The sequence below is a fragment of the Propithecus coquereli genome, unplaced genomic scaffold (genome assembly GCF_000956105.1).
Source record: "Propithecus coquereli isolate 6110/MARCELLA unplaced genomic scaffold, Pcoq_1.0 Scaffold66, whole genome shotgun sequence".
Lineage (NCBI taxonomy): Eukaryota > Metazoa > Chordata > Mammalia > Primates > Indriidae > Propithecus > Propithecus coquereli.
Genome location: NW_012152618.1, coordinates 10335186 through 10352805, shown reverse-complemented (window position 1 = coordinate 10352805; position 17620 = coordinate 10335186). Strand labels below are relative to the sequence as shown.

General features: G+C 49.2%; 2 protein-coding genes across 3 annotated transcripts; one reads left to right on the top strand and one right to left on the bottom strand.

Annotated features, from left to right (window-relative positions):
* Positions 1-73: 73 nt before the first annotated feature.
* LOC105823137 (chromosome unknown open reading frame, human C16orf93) lies at positions 74-4282 on the top strand. The gene is made up of 9 exons (XM_012660240.1): positions 74-569; positions 891-922; positions 1487-1552; positions 1707-1876; positions 2463-2533; positions 2727-2843; positions 2935-2995; positions 3077-3166; positions 4057-4282. Exons 1-9 carry the CDS (start codon positions 363-365, stop codon positions 4233-4235), a joined length of 993 nt encoding a protein of 330 aa, XP_012515694.1. The 5' UTR covers positions 74-362; the 3' UTR covers positions 4236-4282.
* On the bottom strand, positions 949-16552 carry PHKG2 (phosphorylase kinase, gamma 2 (testis)). Of its 2 annotated transcripts, XM_012660238.1 has the most exons (11): positions 16358-16552; positions 15915-16027; positions 9624-9799; positions 9295-9349; positions 7901-7966; positions 7651-7814; positions 5466-5556; positions 5222-5375; positions 5024-5149; positions 4768-4923; positions 949-2046 (listed from the first exon to the last, which is right to left on the bottom strand). In XM_012660238.1, exons 2-11 carry the CDS (start codon positions 16007-16009, stop codon positions 1831-1833), a joined length of 1299 nt encoding a protein of 432 aa, XP_012515692.1. In that variant the 5' UTR covers positions 16010-16027; positions 16358-16552; the 3' UTR covers positions 949-1830. The 2 variants fall into 2 exon arrangements, with proteins under 2 accessions (XP_012515692.1, XP_012515693.1); XM_012660239.1 differs by lacking the exon at positions 949-2046 and having other exon boundaries at positions 4354-4923.
* Between the last annotated feature and the right edge of the window lie 1068 nt (positions 16553-17620).

The following is a 17620-nucleotide window of genomic DNA, read 5'->3' as shown; positions in this document are numbered from 1 at the left end:
ATGGTAACTGACACCGCACACCCACTTCCCAACTCAGAGGACAGCGCCAACCTCCTGTTAGCAACTTTGAAGGGAGAGCACCCAGGTGGGCATTCGCAACTTATTACGAATGCACGTTCTCTTCTCACTGATTGGCGCGCGCCTGCACTTCCTTCCTTCCTTCACAAGCCCCCTAGCAACCATCACCGTTGAGACGGAGGGAGACGCGCCCCGCGGATTGGCTGCGCGGAGCCTCTCTGCCGCGTGGACTGGCTGCGGCGCGGCTAGGGCCAGGCCTTCGCAGTCGCTGCCGGAGAACCGACTGCCCTAGACCCGAGGCTGGACAGAGCCTGTGGAGACCCGCAGCACGGAAGAGCGACAAAATGATCAGCCAGAGAACCAGCCAATGCCTGCGAGTCAGCGTGCAGTCGGAGCTTGAACAGCGCTCCGAACTGCGGCGGGAATCGGGGAAGGTCAGCTCTGCGTGTGGGTCGGCCACACGGACCGGAACAAGTGTGCGGACTGAGTTGGCAACGGCGGCCCACGCCTCCGGGGAAGTGGATGAAGATCCTGGAGCCAACCTGTTCCCGGTGAGGACGGGACAAACTGGTCCGCTCATGAATATTTGTAAAAGGGTTTCCCTGCACGGCGCCAATGCTATCATGTTTATTAACATAGGAGACATTTCCCGGGCTGCCTAGGTGAAAAGAGGTAGGGGGTGTGTGGCCCTGATTGTTAATATGCTTGTGAATAGAACTCAGGGCCTGCTGAAGCCCAGCCCCGCCCGAGTTGCTCGTACGTAGTCCTCCAGATGACTGGCAAGTAATAGCGCGTTATTAGGCCCGCTGGACATTCGCGACGGGCCAGGGACAGCACAGCTCTGCCTTCCCCAATCCGCTTTCTCTCCGCAGCCGCCGCTGCCCCGACCCCGGATCTGCATGTGGTGAGTGTGAAGAGACTTGAGGAAAGTTACACTTCACACTTGCATTATTCCTTTAGTGGCTCCCTAACAGTCCTGTCCTGTAGCCGGGGCATGCCCATTTTACAGATAAGGAAACTAAGGCCCAGACATGCAATTAATCAGGTGGCTAGAAGCCAGCTTTCCAGCCTCTCTAGTCCAAAGAGGAGGCTGTGTGAGAAGACAGCCAGAGTCTGCGGTGTAAATAGAATATTATAGCCACTATGGATTAATGTACAAATGGGGACACTGAGGCTCACAGGGTGGGGGGGTGACTTGACCAAGGTCATACAGCAATGTAGTGGCAGAACAGGGAAAAGAACTCAAGATCCCTCACCCTAGGTTTTATAAATGGAGAGGATCGTAAGAGTACATTTAGGTTCGGAGAGGTAAGCAATTTTCCTGAGGTTACACAGCAAGTTAGTGAAAAAGCCAGGCTTCAAACTCAGATCTCCTAATTCCCAGTCAGATGCCCTAGCCATCACAGCCCTGTCATGAGACTAATGTGTAAAGACCACTGATACTTTTTCTTTTTTTTTCATACGACAGGAAGTACCTGGACATCCATTCCATGCACCGGCTGGAGAAGACAGCCAACATTGAGGAGATGAGGGAGTAGGGACTGAGCAGGGAGAAGAGCTCTTGGGGAAGGGTGAGGGGGGTGGGTTGAGAAGACATGAGGAATGGCAGGCTCCAAAGCATGTGCTGGGTAGGGGGTGATGAAAGAAGGCTCCCATTGTCATTCACTCCTTCCTCTCTCTCTCCTAAGGGTGCTGGCTGAGCTGTTAGAGCTAGGCTGTCCTGAGCAGAGCCTACGGGATGCTATCACCCTGGACCTCTTCTCCCATGCACTCATCTTCTGCCGCCAGCAGTGCTTCTCACTGGAGCAGACATCAACGGCTTGTGCCCTGCTCCAAGATCTTCACAAGGCCTGTGTTGGTAAGAGGGAGGCAGCTACCAGAAGGTTTGAGCCCCAGGGAGAGGAGGAGGTTGGGCTGGCACATGTGACCATGGGAAGCAGAAGTAGCGAGAATACCACCCGGGACCTTTGTTATTACTAGTAGCATTATTGCACACAAGTTATCACCTTTAAAATCCTGTTTCTGTATCTATAAATTAAGGATATAGCACTAATGTTATGGGACTGTTCTAAGAAATAATATATGTAAATATATGCCTACTGCTTAATAAAATTGCTCCTGCTTCCCCTCCCCCACCCCTTTTATTCTCCATCTGATTTTATTTGTGTTTACCAATAGCTGAAATTATACATTTCTTGGGTTTATTGTATGTCACTTTCGCTAAAATAAAGCTTCATAAAGGCAGGACCTTGTCTGTCTTGTTCAGTGCCTGAAACAGCATATAGTGGTTACTCAGTATTTGTTGAATGAATTAATGTAACTAGCCAAGACTTAAACCTACATCTGTCCACCTTGGAAGCTCATGCTCCATAAGTAGCTATTGAGTGAAATGAATGAATGAATAAGAGAGGGGACTCACTGCTGCATCTTGCTTTCCCTACCAGCAACCCCCTTGGGCAACGTGGAGGAATGCTACCGCTACTTTACCAGTGTTCTTTTTTGCCATGGAGTCAGGGTCAGTTCCCCCAGAACATTCCAAAACCTTCACCCTCCTCCAGGCAAGGTCTAGCCCAATCCCCTGCACCTTCACCCTCATCTTCCTCTGAAGGCCACAATAGGCTCTCCTTGATCCTAGATTGTTGGGCTCTTGGAGAAAGGCCAGGGCTTCAGGAGGTAGTCAGTACTGAAACACCCTGTCATCACCACAGCGGCCCCCCTTCAGCATTGACCTCTTTAAGGAGGAACAGCTGCTGAACCTGGCAGACTATGTGGTCAACACCTACTTCCGCCACTTCAAGCTCTACAAATATGTCTTCACACCCCAGGTAATGGACCATGGACTACAAGAGGCCACTCCTCATCTCCTCCTTTCCCTCAGTGCAGGTGCCCTCCTCTCAGCCTCTCCTCTTTTCCCAGGTGCGGCTGGATCTATCTTTGACTTACATGGGGCTACAGCCACCCAAGCTCTGGCCAGAGGGTAAGATGGGTAAGGGAGAGTGCCAGGGCTAGGGCTGGGGTGAGGTTGGAGCTGAGGCCTCTTTCTGCTTCTGGCTTGCAGACAAAGGAGAAAGCAAGGAGGTAAAGGAGCAGGCAGTCACCCCACAGGAAGAGGAACTGGAGACAGTGGCCCAGCCAGAGCAAGAGCCAAGTGAGAATCTGGAGGGGTTATGGTACCTGGTGACTCTGGGCAGGGGTGAAATGAAGGGTTTAGATCACATCATGGCTTCAGAATTTTCCTTATGCAGAAGTCCAAGATGACAAATAGATTAAAGCACAGCTGCTAAGAGTGGGGGAGAAAGGGTGTCTCCAGAAAGAGGATAATTAGAAAACCAATGACAATAATAGCCAGCACATACTTGGCAACAGGTGCACCAGGCATGCCTTGTTTTAAGCATTTTACATATATTAATTTATTTAATCCTCCTTCAATACTAAGCGCTAGGTGTCATTACTATCCACATTTTACACAAGAAAACTGAGACATGGAAAGGTTAAATAACCTGCCTAAGGTCATATAGCTACTAAGTGGAAATCAGAATTTGAATCCAGAAAGTCCAGCATAGCTACTCTGCCCAGCTGTCTCTCACAGAGGGCCAGCTGACATTTCCTAATTTATTTTTTTATTTTTTAAGAGACAAGGTCTCACTCTGTCACCCAAGCTCTAGAGTGAAGTAACTTGGTTATAGTTTACTGCAACCTTGAACTCCTGGGCTCAAGGGATCCTCCCACCTCAGCCTCCTGAGTAGCTGGGACTATAGATGCGTGCCACCTCCATGCTCGGCTAATTTTATTTGTTTATTTTTGTAGAGATAGGGTCTTGCTATGTTGCCCAGGCTGGTCTCAAACTCCTGGCCTCAAGCAATCCTCCTGCCTCAGCCTCCCAAAGGGGTAGAATTACAGGCGTGACCCACCACGCCTGGCCAACATTTCCTAAATTGAAACTTGGCCACCTGCGTATCTCCCTAGGGGCACTTTGGGGGTTGGGCACACGCATCCCCACACAGCACCTCTCCTGACCTGCCCTTTTTTCTCCTGCAGGCCAGATCCACATCCTCCAAACCTATATCAAGACCCAGCTGAACAAGGAGCTGGGGCAGCTCCAACAGCTGGTAGAGGAGAGGCTCAAGGCCAGCGAGGAAAGACTCAGCAGCAAGTTGACCACACTAGAGCGGCCCTTCCAGCCACCTCTGGCCAAAGGCAAGAACAAGACTAAGTGATCCTCAGCATTTTCCCCAATAAAGGCCTGGGCCAGAGTGGCCCCATCCCTGTCCCCACTCCTGAGTACCTTCTGGGCTTCCCTGACCTAGCCAGACACCAGACACAGGGAACCCACTCTCCCTGGCGTGCAGCAGATTTATTTCAGACACAGCACAGGCAGCACTGACAGAACCAGCCATGGCATTTGGAGTGGCTCCCTTCCACCCCAATTCTGATCTCAAAGCCCTGGCTGGCAGGAGGAGGAGTACAGGGCTGGTCTGTAAGATAGTAGCATGATCAGCAGTGGGCCTGGTTAGGCAGAGGAGCCTGAGGCCAGAGCCTACAGGGGCTGGAATGATCAAAATCCTTCTCCTGGAGAGTTCTGCTTTCTGGGATTCCCCAAGGGCTGAGGTCCTAGCCCAGCACCATTGCAGCTTCATCCTCGGTTATGGTAGTTGAGTCCCCCTCCTCTTCGGGGCCCATGATGGGGAAAGGCCCAGGGGGCCGGTGCTGAAAGAGGGCGGCTCGGTTCTGCTGCTCGCCCTTCTTCACCCAGTGCCCATAGAGCCGGAAGGCACAGTTGTCGATGAGGCGACGCACTGACCGCAGTGCATAAGGATCCCTCAACAGTGCACTCTTGGTCAGTGGCCGTACACGATGGGTGCTTAAGGCCACTCGTCCAGCAGCCAGCACTGTCCACACTGCCACCTGGGAAAGGGGACAGTGTGAGCTCCAGTGGAGCATTCGGCACAGGGGAAAGATCACAGGACAGAGGCCCAGACCCAGACCCTGACACTATCAGGCTTACCCGGAACCGCTGGCGGGGGGTGAGGTTCCAGGGTTGGCTGCCTTCACAACGCTCAAAGAAGGGGTGCTGTAGGGCCTGGTCAGCTGTCAGGCGTTCCTCAGGATCCACCTGCAGCAGCCTTGAGATCTAGGAGAAACCCCAGAGCATGAGGGGCAACTCTTGGACCTCCCCCATTGTCCTCTCACAGCCCCAGCTCACCAGGTCTTTGACAGTGTTCGAACGGTCGTCCCACTCGGGTGAACTAAACTGGTACTGGCCCTCCATGATCATGCGTAACATCAGGATCTGGCGCCGGTGCCAGAAGGGTGGCGAACCAGCGAGGAGTGTGAACAAGATCACCCCACAGGCCCAGCTGAGAAAGAGATCAGAGTCAGGCAGGACGAGGTGAGGCAAACACATTGAAGGACAGTAAACACAGAAGGAGAGAGCACCAGAAACTCACAGATCGACCTCCTTGCCATAGCCTGGGTGGGTTTCATCCATCGAGCATTTAAGGATCTCTGGTGCCAGATACCCTGGGGTGCCACACAACTCTGGGGAAAGAGGGCCAAGATTGAGGGGATGTCCCCAGCCCTCTCCAGGGCTCTTAGCAACTGATCTCTGCTGGAGCCTCCTCAACACTGCCAGGGCCACCAGTGTTGCCATTCTGTTCCTACCTGCCTTCTGCCAAGTCTCAGTACTAGACACTCTCCCTGCTGAACAACTCAAATACCCACCAAGGCTCCTGGTGGCCTTCCTAGGAAAACCTGGTTTTTGGATCGATTTCAAGGTCCTACCTAACCCTATCACTTGCCTCCTACAAACCTCCAGCCAAGCCAGCCTGCCCACTCCTCACACAACTTGTTACCTCATTTTTACACACATGATACATATGGAAAACAAAATTTAAATCTTTCCTGCATTCCTTTCTGCCCAAATTCCTCCTCCTATATCTCCACTCTGGTTAGTGGAAGCACCACTCAACCCAAGGGGAACAGTGGAAATACAGGATTTCTTACAGCACATACTGGGAAGTCCCCTCCCTGATTCCCGATCATGGCATTAGGACTCCTCCAGCACAGAGCTGGAGGAGTAACCTGATCCAAGTCTATTTTTTTAGTTTCTTCTACCACTTCAGGCACCAATTTTTCCATCCCAGCAGTCTCCAAACTGTGTTTCATGGCACACTTCCAGGAGATTTTAATAGGCCTGAATTGAAACTGACTCACTTGGGAAATTCATTTCTACAACGCGTATTTACTGAATGCCAAGCACCATATTAGACACAGTGGTGAATCAGATGTGCCCCTACCAAGCTGACTGTCTACCAGAAAGCAAATGAGAAATAATAGAGCAAGACGTGTCATGAAGGGAGAAGATATAAGAACAAAAAGCAGGGAGACCTAACCTGTCTTGGAGGTTTAAAGTGAAACCTGAACTACCCAAGCCAAGGGAGAGGATAGAGTGGGCAAGGGCAAAGATGATACCAGAAAGAGGAGAAATCTATGTGGAAGCCCAAAAGGAAATAAGGCATAACATCCACAAGACGTGTAAGTCCACAGGTTAAAAACATGAGCTCTGGAGTCAGACTGCCCAAGTTCAAATCCTGGCAAAATGACCTCGGACAAGTCATCTCACCTCTTGAAGCACATCTATGAAAAGGAGACACAAATACTATCTATCACATAGGACTGTTGAGAGGATTTGGAGAAATAAGCTATATAAAGACTGTGTAGTGCCTGCCTCATAGTAAGTGCCCAGTGAATGTTAGCTATTAAGTCCAGTGCAAAGCCACTGAAGGAGAGACAGTAGCATATTAAAAGCTCTGAGGAATCCCACAGTTACACTTTAAAGTTTCCCATTTGCACTAGAAATATTTTTGTCACAACAAAGGTATTAACATTGGGTGATCACCATCAAATTGGTATTAACTGATCAACACATAAGTGCACATATAAGAATAACATCTATTGCATGTCGGTCAGGTGGGGGGGGAGGGGGGAGGGGGAGAAGGGGACGGGTATATGCATACACAAAGAGTGCAATGCGCACCATCCGAAGGATGGACATACTTGAAACTCGGACGGGGGGGAGGGGCAAGGGCAACATACGTAACCTAAACATCTGTACCCCCATAATATGCTGAAATAAAAAAAAATAAAAAAATAAAAAAAACATTGGGTGAGCCTGAGTCCCAGGGCCCCAGGTGAGAAGCACTATACAGACACATCAGGCTCTTTACAGCACCTAAGAAGCACACTGTGGTCCTGCCTCCTCCAGCCCCTAAATACACTGCTGAACCCTGCTATCCCCCACCCACCACTTACTCTCTCTCCTCCTGGGACAAGGCCTAGTCCCAGAGGCCCCTCCTCCATGGGTCTCCTAGGCTCAATCAGTGCTCCCTCCTCTTGGCTTCCTTGGCATGCCCTCTGCCTGCTGTGCACTCACTTGTCTGTCTCCTCCCTATGTCAGGAGGCCCACTCGGGGTTCTACACAAGAGTTTGCACCCAGAGAGTACTTGGCAAGTGGTCACTGACTTCTCCCTTCTCCTTGGTACCTGGGACTCAGTACTCAGACCCAGGCAATCAACCTCATCATGCCTGGGTCTCCTTCCCTCCCTAGTCTGTTAGGATACCAGATCCCCTCACCTCGAAGCTTCTCGCCAGGTTCCAAGTGACAGGAGAACCCAAAATCTGAAAGTCGGATCTGCATATTGTCATCTAGGAGAATATTCTCAGGCTTCAAGTCTCGGTGCACAATGTTGTTGGCATGGAGAAAGCTCACTGCTTCCAGCAGAGACCTCATGATGGACCTGGGGGAGGTGCAGTCTCCTCCTCTGTTCCTCCCTGCTCCACCCCACTCCCTGCTCACCCCAGGGGCTGCAAGCCCAGCCATTACCTGGTTTCCTTTTCTGAGAGAGCCACCTTCTCTGTCAGATAGTCAAACAGTTCTCCCTTCCGCATCCTAAGGGATAGGAGGGGCATAGGAGGTAGATGCACCCCACACCAGGGGCTGAGAAAATAAGCCAGTGCTCACATAAAATATCATGGAGGAGGCCAGTGAAGAGAAATTCCTCTCCATCTCAAGACAGTGCACTCTAAGAGTAAATCAGATGCCAGGGGCAATTTGGCCCAGAGGGTTGGCAGTTGAAATCTCTGCACTGTGCCATGATGGGACAATTTTGGCAAGACTAAGTAATTTTTATTTTTAAGAGATGGGGTCTCACTCTGTCACCCAGGCTGGAGTGCAGTGGCACCATCACAGCTCACTGCAGCCTTGAATTCCTGGACTTAAGCGATCCTTCCACCTCAGCCTCCTGAATAGCTGGGAGTAGTTGGGATTATAGGTGCAAGCCACTATGCCCCATGGTGACTTCTTATGACAATAATTTACAGGAAGTCCTTGTTATCTGAGAATAACTATACCTGAAAAAGGCCTCTGAAAGTGAATCTATTGAGAACATGGACCAAAATTTCAGTTAATAGTGGCAAAAACGTTAAATAGGACTTTATTTTGAAATTTTATCTATTTTTTAACATTGAGGTTATAATTACGTGTCCATTAAAAATAAAGCTTTTCAAAAACTGAAGTTATCATTGCGACTCTGCATCAATCCTCAAAACAAAGAATACATCAGGAGCTTTTTGGGGGAGTGTCACTGTTCTGCAAAGGGGCACGATCGTGTAACGGACACTCCCTACTTCCCCTCTGACTTTTGTGGAGTGTCATTTCAATAAATACATTGAAACCTTCATGAATTTTTTCCAAAGGCCTCTCTTAAATCTTTGGTATTCAAATCATTCTCTTTTGAAATATCTTTGCAACTTGTTTGCATAACATCTGACACTGATTCAGTCTGACCAGAAAAAGTGATGGGCAGAGAGACTGACACCAGTGTAGTGTGTTAAGCCACGAGAGAGACTGCAGAGTGAGGATGTGTTTTATAAGTGGTCAGTTCCTTGCTAAACACTCTCCTCTTAAAAGAGCTTTTTTCTCCCCTTCACCTTATAACCTTGGGGAACACTGGGACAGTGACACCTTCGGTCATGCGAACTCCTTGTATTTGACTGGTCACTATTACTCTTGAAGAACTTGCCTCAATCGTGGCACCTAGGGAGAGGGCCAGAGCCATGGGCTGGCAGGCAGGCCAAGGTGACAGCGAGAGGCCCAGCTGAAGCAGAGGAAGATGTGAGCAGGGTGGGTCTGGCCCACTGTGCTGTGAGGCTCCATGGATGCAGCCATACATGGAGGTGGGGAGGAGGCTTCTTGGATCAGGGCAAGGAGATACTCACAGGTCAAACACCAGGAACATGAAGCTAGAAGACTCGTAGGAATCGATGAGAGTGACTGGGGAAAGAGGCAGAAAGGCAGAGAGACAGAGATGGAAAGGAGCAGATACATTTCATAGGGGCTTTGCCACCCTGAGGCAGCCTCGGGCTGTTACTGGGAAGGAAGGAGAACCAAAGGAGGCAGTAGGGACCCAAAGGCTGGCCACTCCCTGAGGTGGAACAGAGCCAGAAGGGAGGAGAGGCGTGGAGGCAATGCTGGGGGAAATGGGCTGTGGGCAGGGTCAGCAGGTGGTGGGGTTGTTATCTAACAGGAGCAAGGAATGAAGCCTCACTGATGTGGGGGTGGCCAGCGACCTGGCGAAGGATGTGTGTCTCTCGCCGTGTGGCTTCCCGCACCTCCTCCAGCTGCTCAGGACTCAGCCGCTCAGCTGTCACCTCCATGATCTTCACTGCAAACTCATGGCCAGTAGCTCGATGAACACAACGACGAACCACAGAGCTCACTCCTCTGCCAGAGCCAGACAACAGCACAAGTCAAGGCCTTCTGAACTCTCATCTCTGCACAGACTACAGCCTGTTGCACCAGACTCTGAAAACCCATCTGGACAACAGGGCAACTCTAGGAACTCACCACGGCTTTCACAGTAGCCTCAGGACTTGGGTACTTGGCAAGGAAGTGTGTCTGCCCCTTTCCATCTCTATCTCTCTGCCTTTCTGCTTCTCTCCCCAGTCACTCTCATTGATTCCTACGAGTCTCCTACAGTTTCTCACAGGGCAGGCAGGCAGGGGACCTGGGTCTGAATCCAGGCTCTGCCACTCCCTCCATGGGTAATCCTAGGCAAGTTCTTCCCACACTATGCCCCAGAACCTGCCCCTTGCAGGAAGTGGTAAAATCTAAGTTTCCCTCCATATTTCACTCACACTTCCCTGATGACTCTATCCAAATCCCAAAGTTCCCCTACAACACCTCAAGTGTAGAAGGCTCCAAATAAATATGGAGTTATTGATTGGAAAACCAAAGTTGAGAACTAGACCTTGGTTTAGGACCCAAATTTGCCACAATGAGCCTCCAAGTGGTCCACTCACATAAGACCTCTGGGTTTTAGCTTCTGCAACTCTGAAATGTGGCCAACAATATCTTGAACGGATGTTGAAAGGCATGAATGAGGTAGAGAAAGGAGAGCCTATTTGGCTTTCCTAAGAGAATGCCCTAGAGAAGGATTTCCTTGCATAGGCTCTTTTCCCAATTCCATGTGACCCTACAAATACCTCAGGCTAAGATGCAAGTCCCTCCAGGATCTGGCCTCAAACCATATTTCTTTCTCTCTTTTTTTAAAGAGAGACGGGTCTCACTCTGACGCCCAGGCTGGAGTGCAGGGGCATGATCATACACCATTGCAGATTCGAACTCCTGGGCTCAAGCGATCATCCTGCCGCAGCCTCCCATTGAACCCCATTTCTGATGCTGGTTTGCCAGGTGCCCCTCAAAGAGGCTTACTGCTGTGCTCTCATGGGCCTCTTTGGCCTCAATCACATAACTCCCTTTGTTTGGAATTCTATCACCCGCATCTCTGATTAAATCAAGGAATGTAAACTATTGATCCTCAGGCCAAACACAGCCCGTAGATGTGTTATGTTTTGACAAGCACATGATTTTTTTACAAATCTGAATTCACATGTCTTTGGTGGGACAAGAAGCCTTCCAGCTGCCACAGTACTCACCACTTCCTGTCTTACTCTTGGCCACTTTACAGTTTTATTTTTTTGAAACAGGGTCTCACTATGTTGCCCAGGCTGGTGTTGAAATCCTGGCTCAAGCAAGCCTTCTGCCTCACCCTTTCAAGTAGCCCGGATTATAGGTGCGCACCACTACACTCAGCTACAGTTTTAATTTCCTGCCCAACCACTAAGGGCGTCCGAGTTTGAGGCTCATGTTCTAATTATTACTCATCTTTAATGAGCCTTTTTAAGAATCTGATGAAAGGTGGAGACCTCTACCACATACATATATTTCTATAATTTCAGGGGGTTCAAAGACCCCCAGAAGCCATCCAGCTAAGAATCCCTGCTTTAAGGCCCAAACTCAATGCTACCTTCACCAATTCTTTGTTTACTCTCCAGTAGGAAAGAAGCACTCCCTCCTCTGGTATATCACAACATTTAACCCCCAAGAGCATTTACTCGTAATTAATTCAGCCTTCCTACTCCATATTATGACAGTGTGGGAAACCCAGGTCTTTAGGTTAAAAGTCCAAACTCTTGGCCGGGCGCGGTGGCTCACGCCTGTAATCCTAGCTCTCTGGGAGCCCGAGGCGGGCGGATTGTTTGAGCTCAGGAGTTCGAGACCAGCCTGAGCAAGAGTGAGATCCCATCTCTACTAAAAATAGAAAGAAATTAATCGGACAACTAAAAATATATAGAAAAAATTAGCCGGGCATGGTGGTGCCTGCCTGTAGTCCCAGCTGCTAGGGAGGCTGAGGCAGAAGGATTGCTTGAGCCCAGGAGTTTGAGGTTGCTGTGAGCTAGGCTGACGCCACAGCACTCTAGCCCAGGCAACACAGTGAGACTCTGTCTCAAAAAAAAAAAAAAAGTCCAAACTCTTTCTACTGGTACATTCTGTGCCTTCTTCTCCTTTTTTTTTAAGGACAGGGTCTTCCTCCATCATGTAGCCCAGGCTGTAGTACAATGGTGCGATCATACCTCACTGCAGTTTTGAACTCCTGGGCTTCAAGCGATCCTCCTGCCTCAGTCTCCTGAGTAGCTGAAGTAGCTGAGACTACAGGTACGTGCCACCATGCCTAATTTTTTAAAATTTTTTGGTACAGATGGGGTCTTGCTATATTGCCCAGGCTGGTCTCAAGCTCCTGGGCTCAAGTGATCCTCCTGCCTCAGCCTGCAAAAGTGCTGTGATTACAGGTGTAAGTCACCACGGCCAGCCACTGCGCACTTCTTAAATATCAGACTTCCCCAAGGTCCCATCCTCAGCCCTGTTCTCAGGCTATATACACCCCCTCTCAGTAATCCTGTGTACCTCCATGACATCAACCTTCATGCCCAGATGTCTCTCTTAAGTTTCAGGCCAACAAGTCTTACTGGACATCTCTTCCTGAGGATCCTGGAGACATTTCACATGCATCATGACCACTGAACATCTCATCTTCCCCTGAAACCAGCTCCCCTCACCATTTTCCTGATCTCGATTAATGGTGTTGCCATCCAATTAGACTCAAAATCTAGAAACCTTGGTGCCATTCTTGGCTTCTCCCTCTCTTTTAAAATCCACATCCGACCAATCTAGTCCATTCTGCATAGCTCTCAAATCTATGCCCCAGTGCCTCACCCCCACTGCCACTGCCTTGGCTCGGGCCCTTATCTTTCTCACCTGGGCAACTGCAATAGCTTTCTCACTGATCTCTTTGCTGACAATCTCAGCCCCTGCAACCGATCTGCCACACTGCTTCTAGAATTAGCTTCCTAAAACAGCCCCAATCATGTCACTCACTGTTCTAAAACTTCCCAGTTTATATTCTTTTCCAAATTCTAAGTGTTCCCTTATTCCTCGGCAGGGCTCCTAGAGTGACTGTGTTCTTTATTAATGATACCTAATATTTTCAATCTTATGGGTAATTATGGCGTGCACACAAAGTTCTTGTCATTTTTCCACACCACCTCCCTAACACCTACAAGATAAAAATCAAATCCTAATTGCTTCATTAGTCACTCAAGGCCTTCACCAAATGGTCTCAGTCTCTTTTCAGCCTCATCTCTGGCTAAAGTCCTGCTACAGTCTAGCTACAATCTTTGCTTCAATGACTTATAACTTGTCACCAATTTCCAGAATGTGCCAAGCTCTTTTAAAGCTTCAAGCTTTATGAAGAAACTGGTATTCTGGGAAAAGTAATTTAGTGAGAGTATGCAAGTAATTTACTGTACAGGAAAAAGAAACGGGAAAAGAAAGGACAAAGACAAGGGATGATGCTACCATAGTAATCTTGCAATGAGACAATAAGGACCCTACCCTCTGATCTGCCTCCTCCAAAACTGGTTTTTCTGCTCCCCTTGGCAGTGGAGTCACTGGCTCTTTCCTACAGGCTCTTGTCCATCTTGTTGCATCCTCCCTTACCTGGTCTTGAAACCCTGCAGTGCCTCAGGACTTGGGTCTAGGCTCTCTTCTTTTCCCAATACTCTCTCTCCCCTAGTGACCTTTACCTAGACTCAGGGGCTTTAAATACGTACCATGTGCACATGACTCCTGCTACACTGTCTCAGCCTTGATTTCTCTCCAGAATTCCTGATTCTGACTGCCTCATTGACATCTTCATGTGATACCTAAAAGGAGCCTAGCCAAATCTGATGGTCACACCACTCTCTGCTTCCTGGCCTCAGCAGCATTAGACACAGCACACCATGCCAACCTTCCAGAAGCACATTGTTCTTGTATTTTTCCTTCTAACTCACAGATGGCATCTCCTCAGTCTCCCATGCTGGGCTCTTTCTTCTCTAACTGACCCCTAAATAGTGACATGCCCCAGGGTCTGAGGCTAGGCCCTTCCACCTCTCTTGCTAATGCCTCCCAAGTTTATAGCTCTAGCCCAGCTCTCTCCCTCATATTCTCACTTGGACATCTCAAACTTAACATTTCTAAAATAGAACTCTTGATTTGCTCTCCCCACTGCTCAATCTGACCCTCTCTTAGTCTTCTTCATTTCCGGAAATGGTACTCAAGTGCTCAAATCCAAACCCAAGAAATTATCCTTGTTTTTTCCCCTTTCCCTCAGGGTCCATATCCAATCCTTCAGGAAGTTGTACCAAACTGCCCTCTAAACCATCGCCTAAATCTATCCCTTCTCTCCATCTCTACTACCACCACCCTAATCTTTTTTTTTTTTTTGAGACAGAGTCTTGCTCTGTTGCCCAGGCTAGAGTGCCGTGGCGTCAGCCTAGCTCACAGCAACCTCAAACTCCTGGGCTCAAGCGATCCTACTGCCTCAGCCTCCTAAGGAGCTGGGACTACAGGCGCACACCACCATGCCCAGTTAATTTTTCTATTTTTAGTAGAGACGGGGTGGAGGGCAGGGGCGGTCTGACTCTTGCTCAGGCTGGTCTCAAACTCCTGACCTCAAGCAATCCCCGCCCCCACCCGCCTTGGCCTCCCAGAGTACTAGGATTATAGGTGTGAGCCACTGAGCCCAGCCCCACCACTCTAATCTAAATTATCACAATCTCTAGCCTGAATAAATCAATAGCTTCCTAACTGGTCTCTATGAATGTCCATTCTCACCCCTCTCCTATCCATTCTCTATACAAAAAGTGCTTACCATGTGCTAAGAAGTGTTCTAAAGGTATCGTATTAACTCATTACATCCTCACTGTAGCCTATAAGGTAGGTTCTATTTTTATTCCAAATTTACAATGGAGAAACTAAGGCACAGGCAAAGGTTAAGTTCCTTGCTCCCAAATCACAGAACTATACATCACATCATGTTACAACCCTGTTTGAAACTATCCAGTTTCACTAGAATTTAAATTCCTTATTGTGGTTAAGGCCCTACATAATCTAATCTCTACTCACCACTCCAACTTAATTTCTCCCACCTTTTCCCACTCTTACTACATTCTAGCCATTATAATCATCTTTTTTTTTTTTTTTGAGACAGGGTCTCACTCTGTCACCTGGACTAGAGTGCAGTGGCATCATCATAGCTCACTACAACCTCAAACTCCTGGGATCAAGCAATCCTCCTGCCTTAGCCTCCCAAAGTGGTAGGATTACAGGCATGAGCCACCATGCCCGGCCCATGATCTTCCATATGTTGCTTGAATAGGGCCTTTTCTACCTTGAGGCTTTGCACTTACCGTTCCCTCTGCCCAGAATATATCCTGCCTCACCTCATGACCCACTCATTCTCATCCTTCAGGTCTCAGTTCAAAACTCATTTCCTCAGAGAAGCTCTCCCAGGCCTTCCTATCTATAGTGGCCTTCACTAATTACTCTTCTTCCATTGTCCTATTTATTTTCTCCCTAGCACTTACACTGATCTTTATCTTGTTTTTGTGTTTACTGTCTGTCTCTACCACCAGAATATAAACTCCAGAAGGACAGGAACCTTACAGGTCTTGTACCTCCAGTGCCTAACATAATGTACTCAGCACATTGTGCTTAGGAAACCTTTGATAAATAAATGTATCTGCCACTGCCTCTACAGGTGAGGCCTTTCTTCTATTCTCCACATGCTGAACTCCTACTCACACTTTCAGACTCAGCCCAAAGATCACTCCTTCTGGGAAACTGTGGTTTTCTGGAATCCCATAGCACTTTATACAGTCCTCTACCTATCTAGCCTGATACCTTTTTAACGTTCAGGTGCCTCTTTCAGCCACTTCACTTCCAGGGCATAGATATCTTTCTACCCTCTCCGTGTTTAGCTTTGTGTCAGGCACACAGTAGGTGCTTCAACCATGTTTGTTGAACGCATTGACCCAAAATAAAAGTCTAGTCACCAAATGTTCTCCACTGACCACTGTCCCTTTCCATTTAGAACTATCCAGCCCTCAAATGTAACCATGTATGCTGGCTAGATCCTGATCTCTACGGACCACCGTTTCCCTGGCCGCAGCCTCACCTGCCAATGACGTCCTTAGGGTCGTACTTCTGGTAAAACTCCTTGGCTGCGGCCCAGTCGGGCAGCTCATCCTCCGGCCCCACGTCCAGCGTCATTCTGAAGGAGGTGGGGTCCTGTGCGGAGGAAACAGAGGGCAGTGAGGGCAGAGAGGCCCACAGGCTCTGAGACGATGCACATCGCGGCTCCCGGAGGCGCAGCCCTTGCGGCTGGGGCGCCAGGGTCCTGGGGGATAGGGGCGGGGTAGGGGAAGGATTGGGACTGGGAAGACCCCGCAGAAGGGCTTAGGAGACCGGAGGGGTTGCGGGGCAGGGAGGGGGACGGGGGAAGGGAAGGAAAAAGGTGCCCAGGAAGGAGGAGGAACGGGGACAAGGGTAAGCGGCTGTTGCCGCGCAGGCGCACTTGGGCGGACGCCGGCAGAGGACGGTGGTCTCGCGCAGGCTCACCTGCGGGGGCAGACAGCGAGGCCAGGTCGACGCGAGACTGCTCTGTTAAGGGGTTAGCCTTATCGTCCCTTACCCTAGCGCCGGCGTCGCCGGCGACGACCTAAGGCTCCGCCTCCATCCTGTCCGCCAATGGCCAGCGCTGCACTGAGACTGAGGTTCAGAAGCCCTTCCGATTGGAAACTGGCAGTCCAATAGCAAGCCGTGAGTCCCGGGCTGGAGAGGGCGTTGGGGCTCAGAGTTATCTAAGGCCGCGACGCCAGGACAGGGTTTCAAGTACGGCCAATCAGCGCGTGGCATCTGCCGGGGGCCGCAGAGGGCGGAGCTTGTTGTCAAGTGGGCTGGAGGCCTGGAATGGGACCCGGAAGTTAGGTTTACCCGGAAGCGTGACCTCTGGGCAGCCGGGATGCAAGACCTTATATCGCGTCCAGTTCCTGGACTTGGGCAGGGCCCCCTCAGTCTCCTCCCAGCATTCTCTATCTGAATTCAGCTCTTTTTTATATTAGCAGCCTGATACAAAGTGTCTGCCTTGAGGGGCAGACTCTAGCCCTGAAAATGCTTGGGCTCACGCAGCTTGGACCCCACTTCCGCCACTTGACGGGACTTAAACGGCCACAAGAGACCTTTTGTGGCGGCTCCAAATCCTCTTGAATACCTCCAAAGCTCTAGTGCTTACCATCTGGGATTATACACTTTCCCAGTCTTCCACTCTCTCCCAAAAGCCTTAGGGGTGTTTCACGATCTGTTCTAAATCCGCCAAGTTGTGCGACTGTGCTAGGAGCAACTTCGTAAGCCTTCTCAGGGCATAGCTCATACCTGGCATTCACTGACTCATTTAACAAATATTTGTTGAACATCTAAGACCTAGGTGCTAGACGAACAACAACTGAAAAAACAACATACTGTTGTGGAGGTTATGTTCCAGCAAAACAGGAACAATAAATTAATCTTCCAACAGGTATCTTAGATATGACACTTTGGGATCACAACCATATAAGGGGAGAAAAACGAATCCAAGTAACTTTAATGGAGTGCTTTCATTTTATACCATCAAAGACAAAAGAACTGTAACGAAATCTTGAACTTAGTAAGTTTGTTATTTGGTAGTATATATTAAGCCATTAAATATGAAATGTCAGATTTTGAATCAAAAGTATAGTTTATTATATCTCAAACGAAGCAGTACAATTAATCAAAGTATGCGCCTAAACTATCGACACAGTTTTGCCATTTTAATGGTAGCTTGTTTATACTATCAGCAAAGAA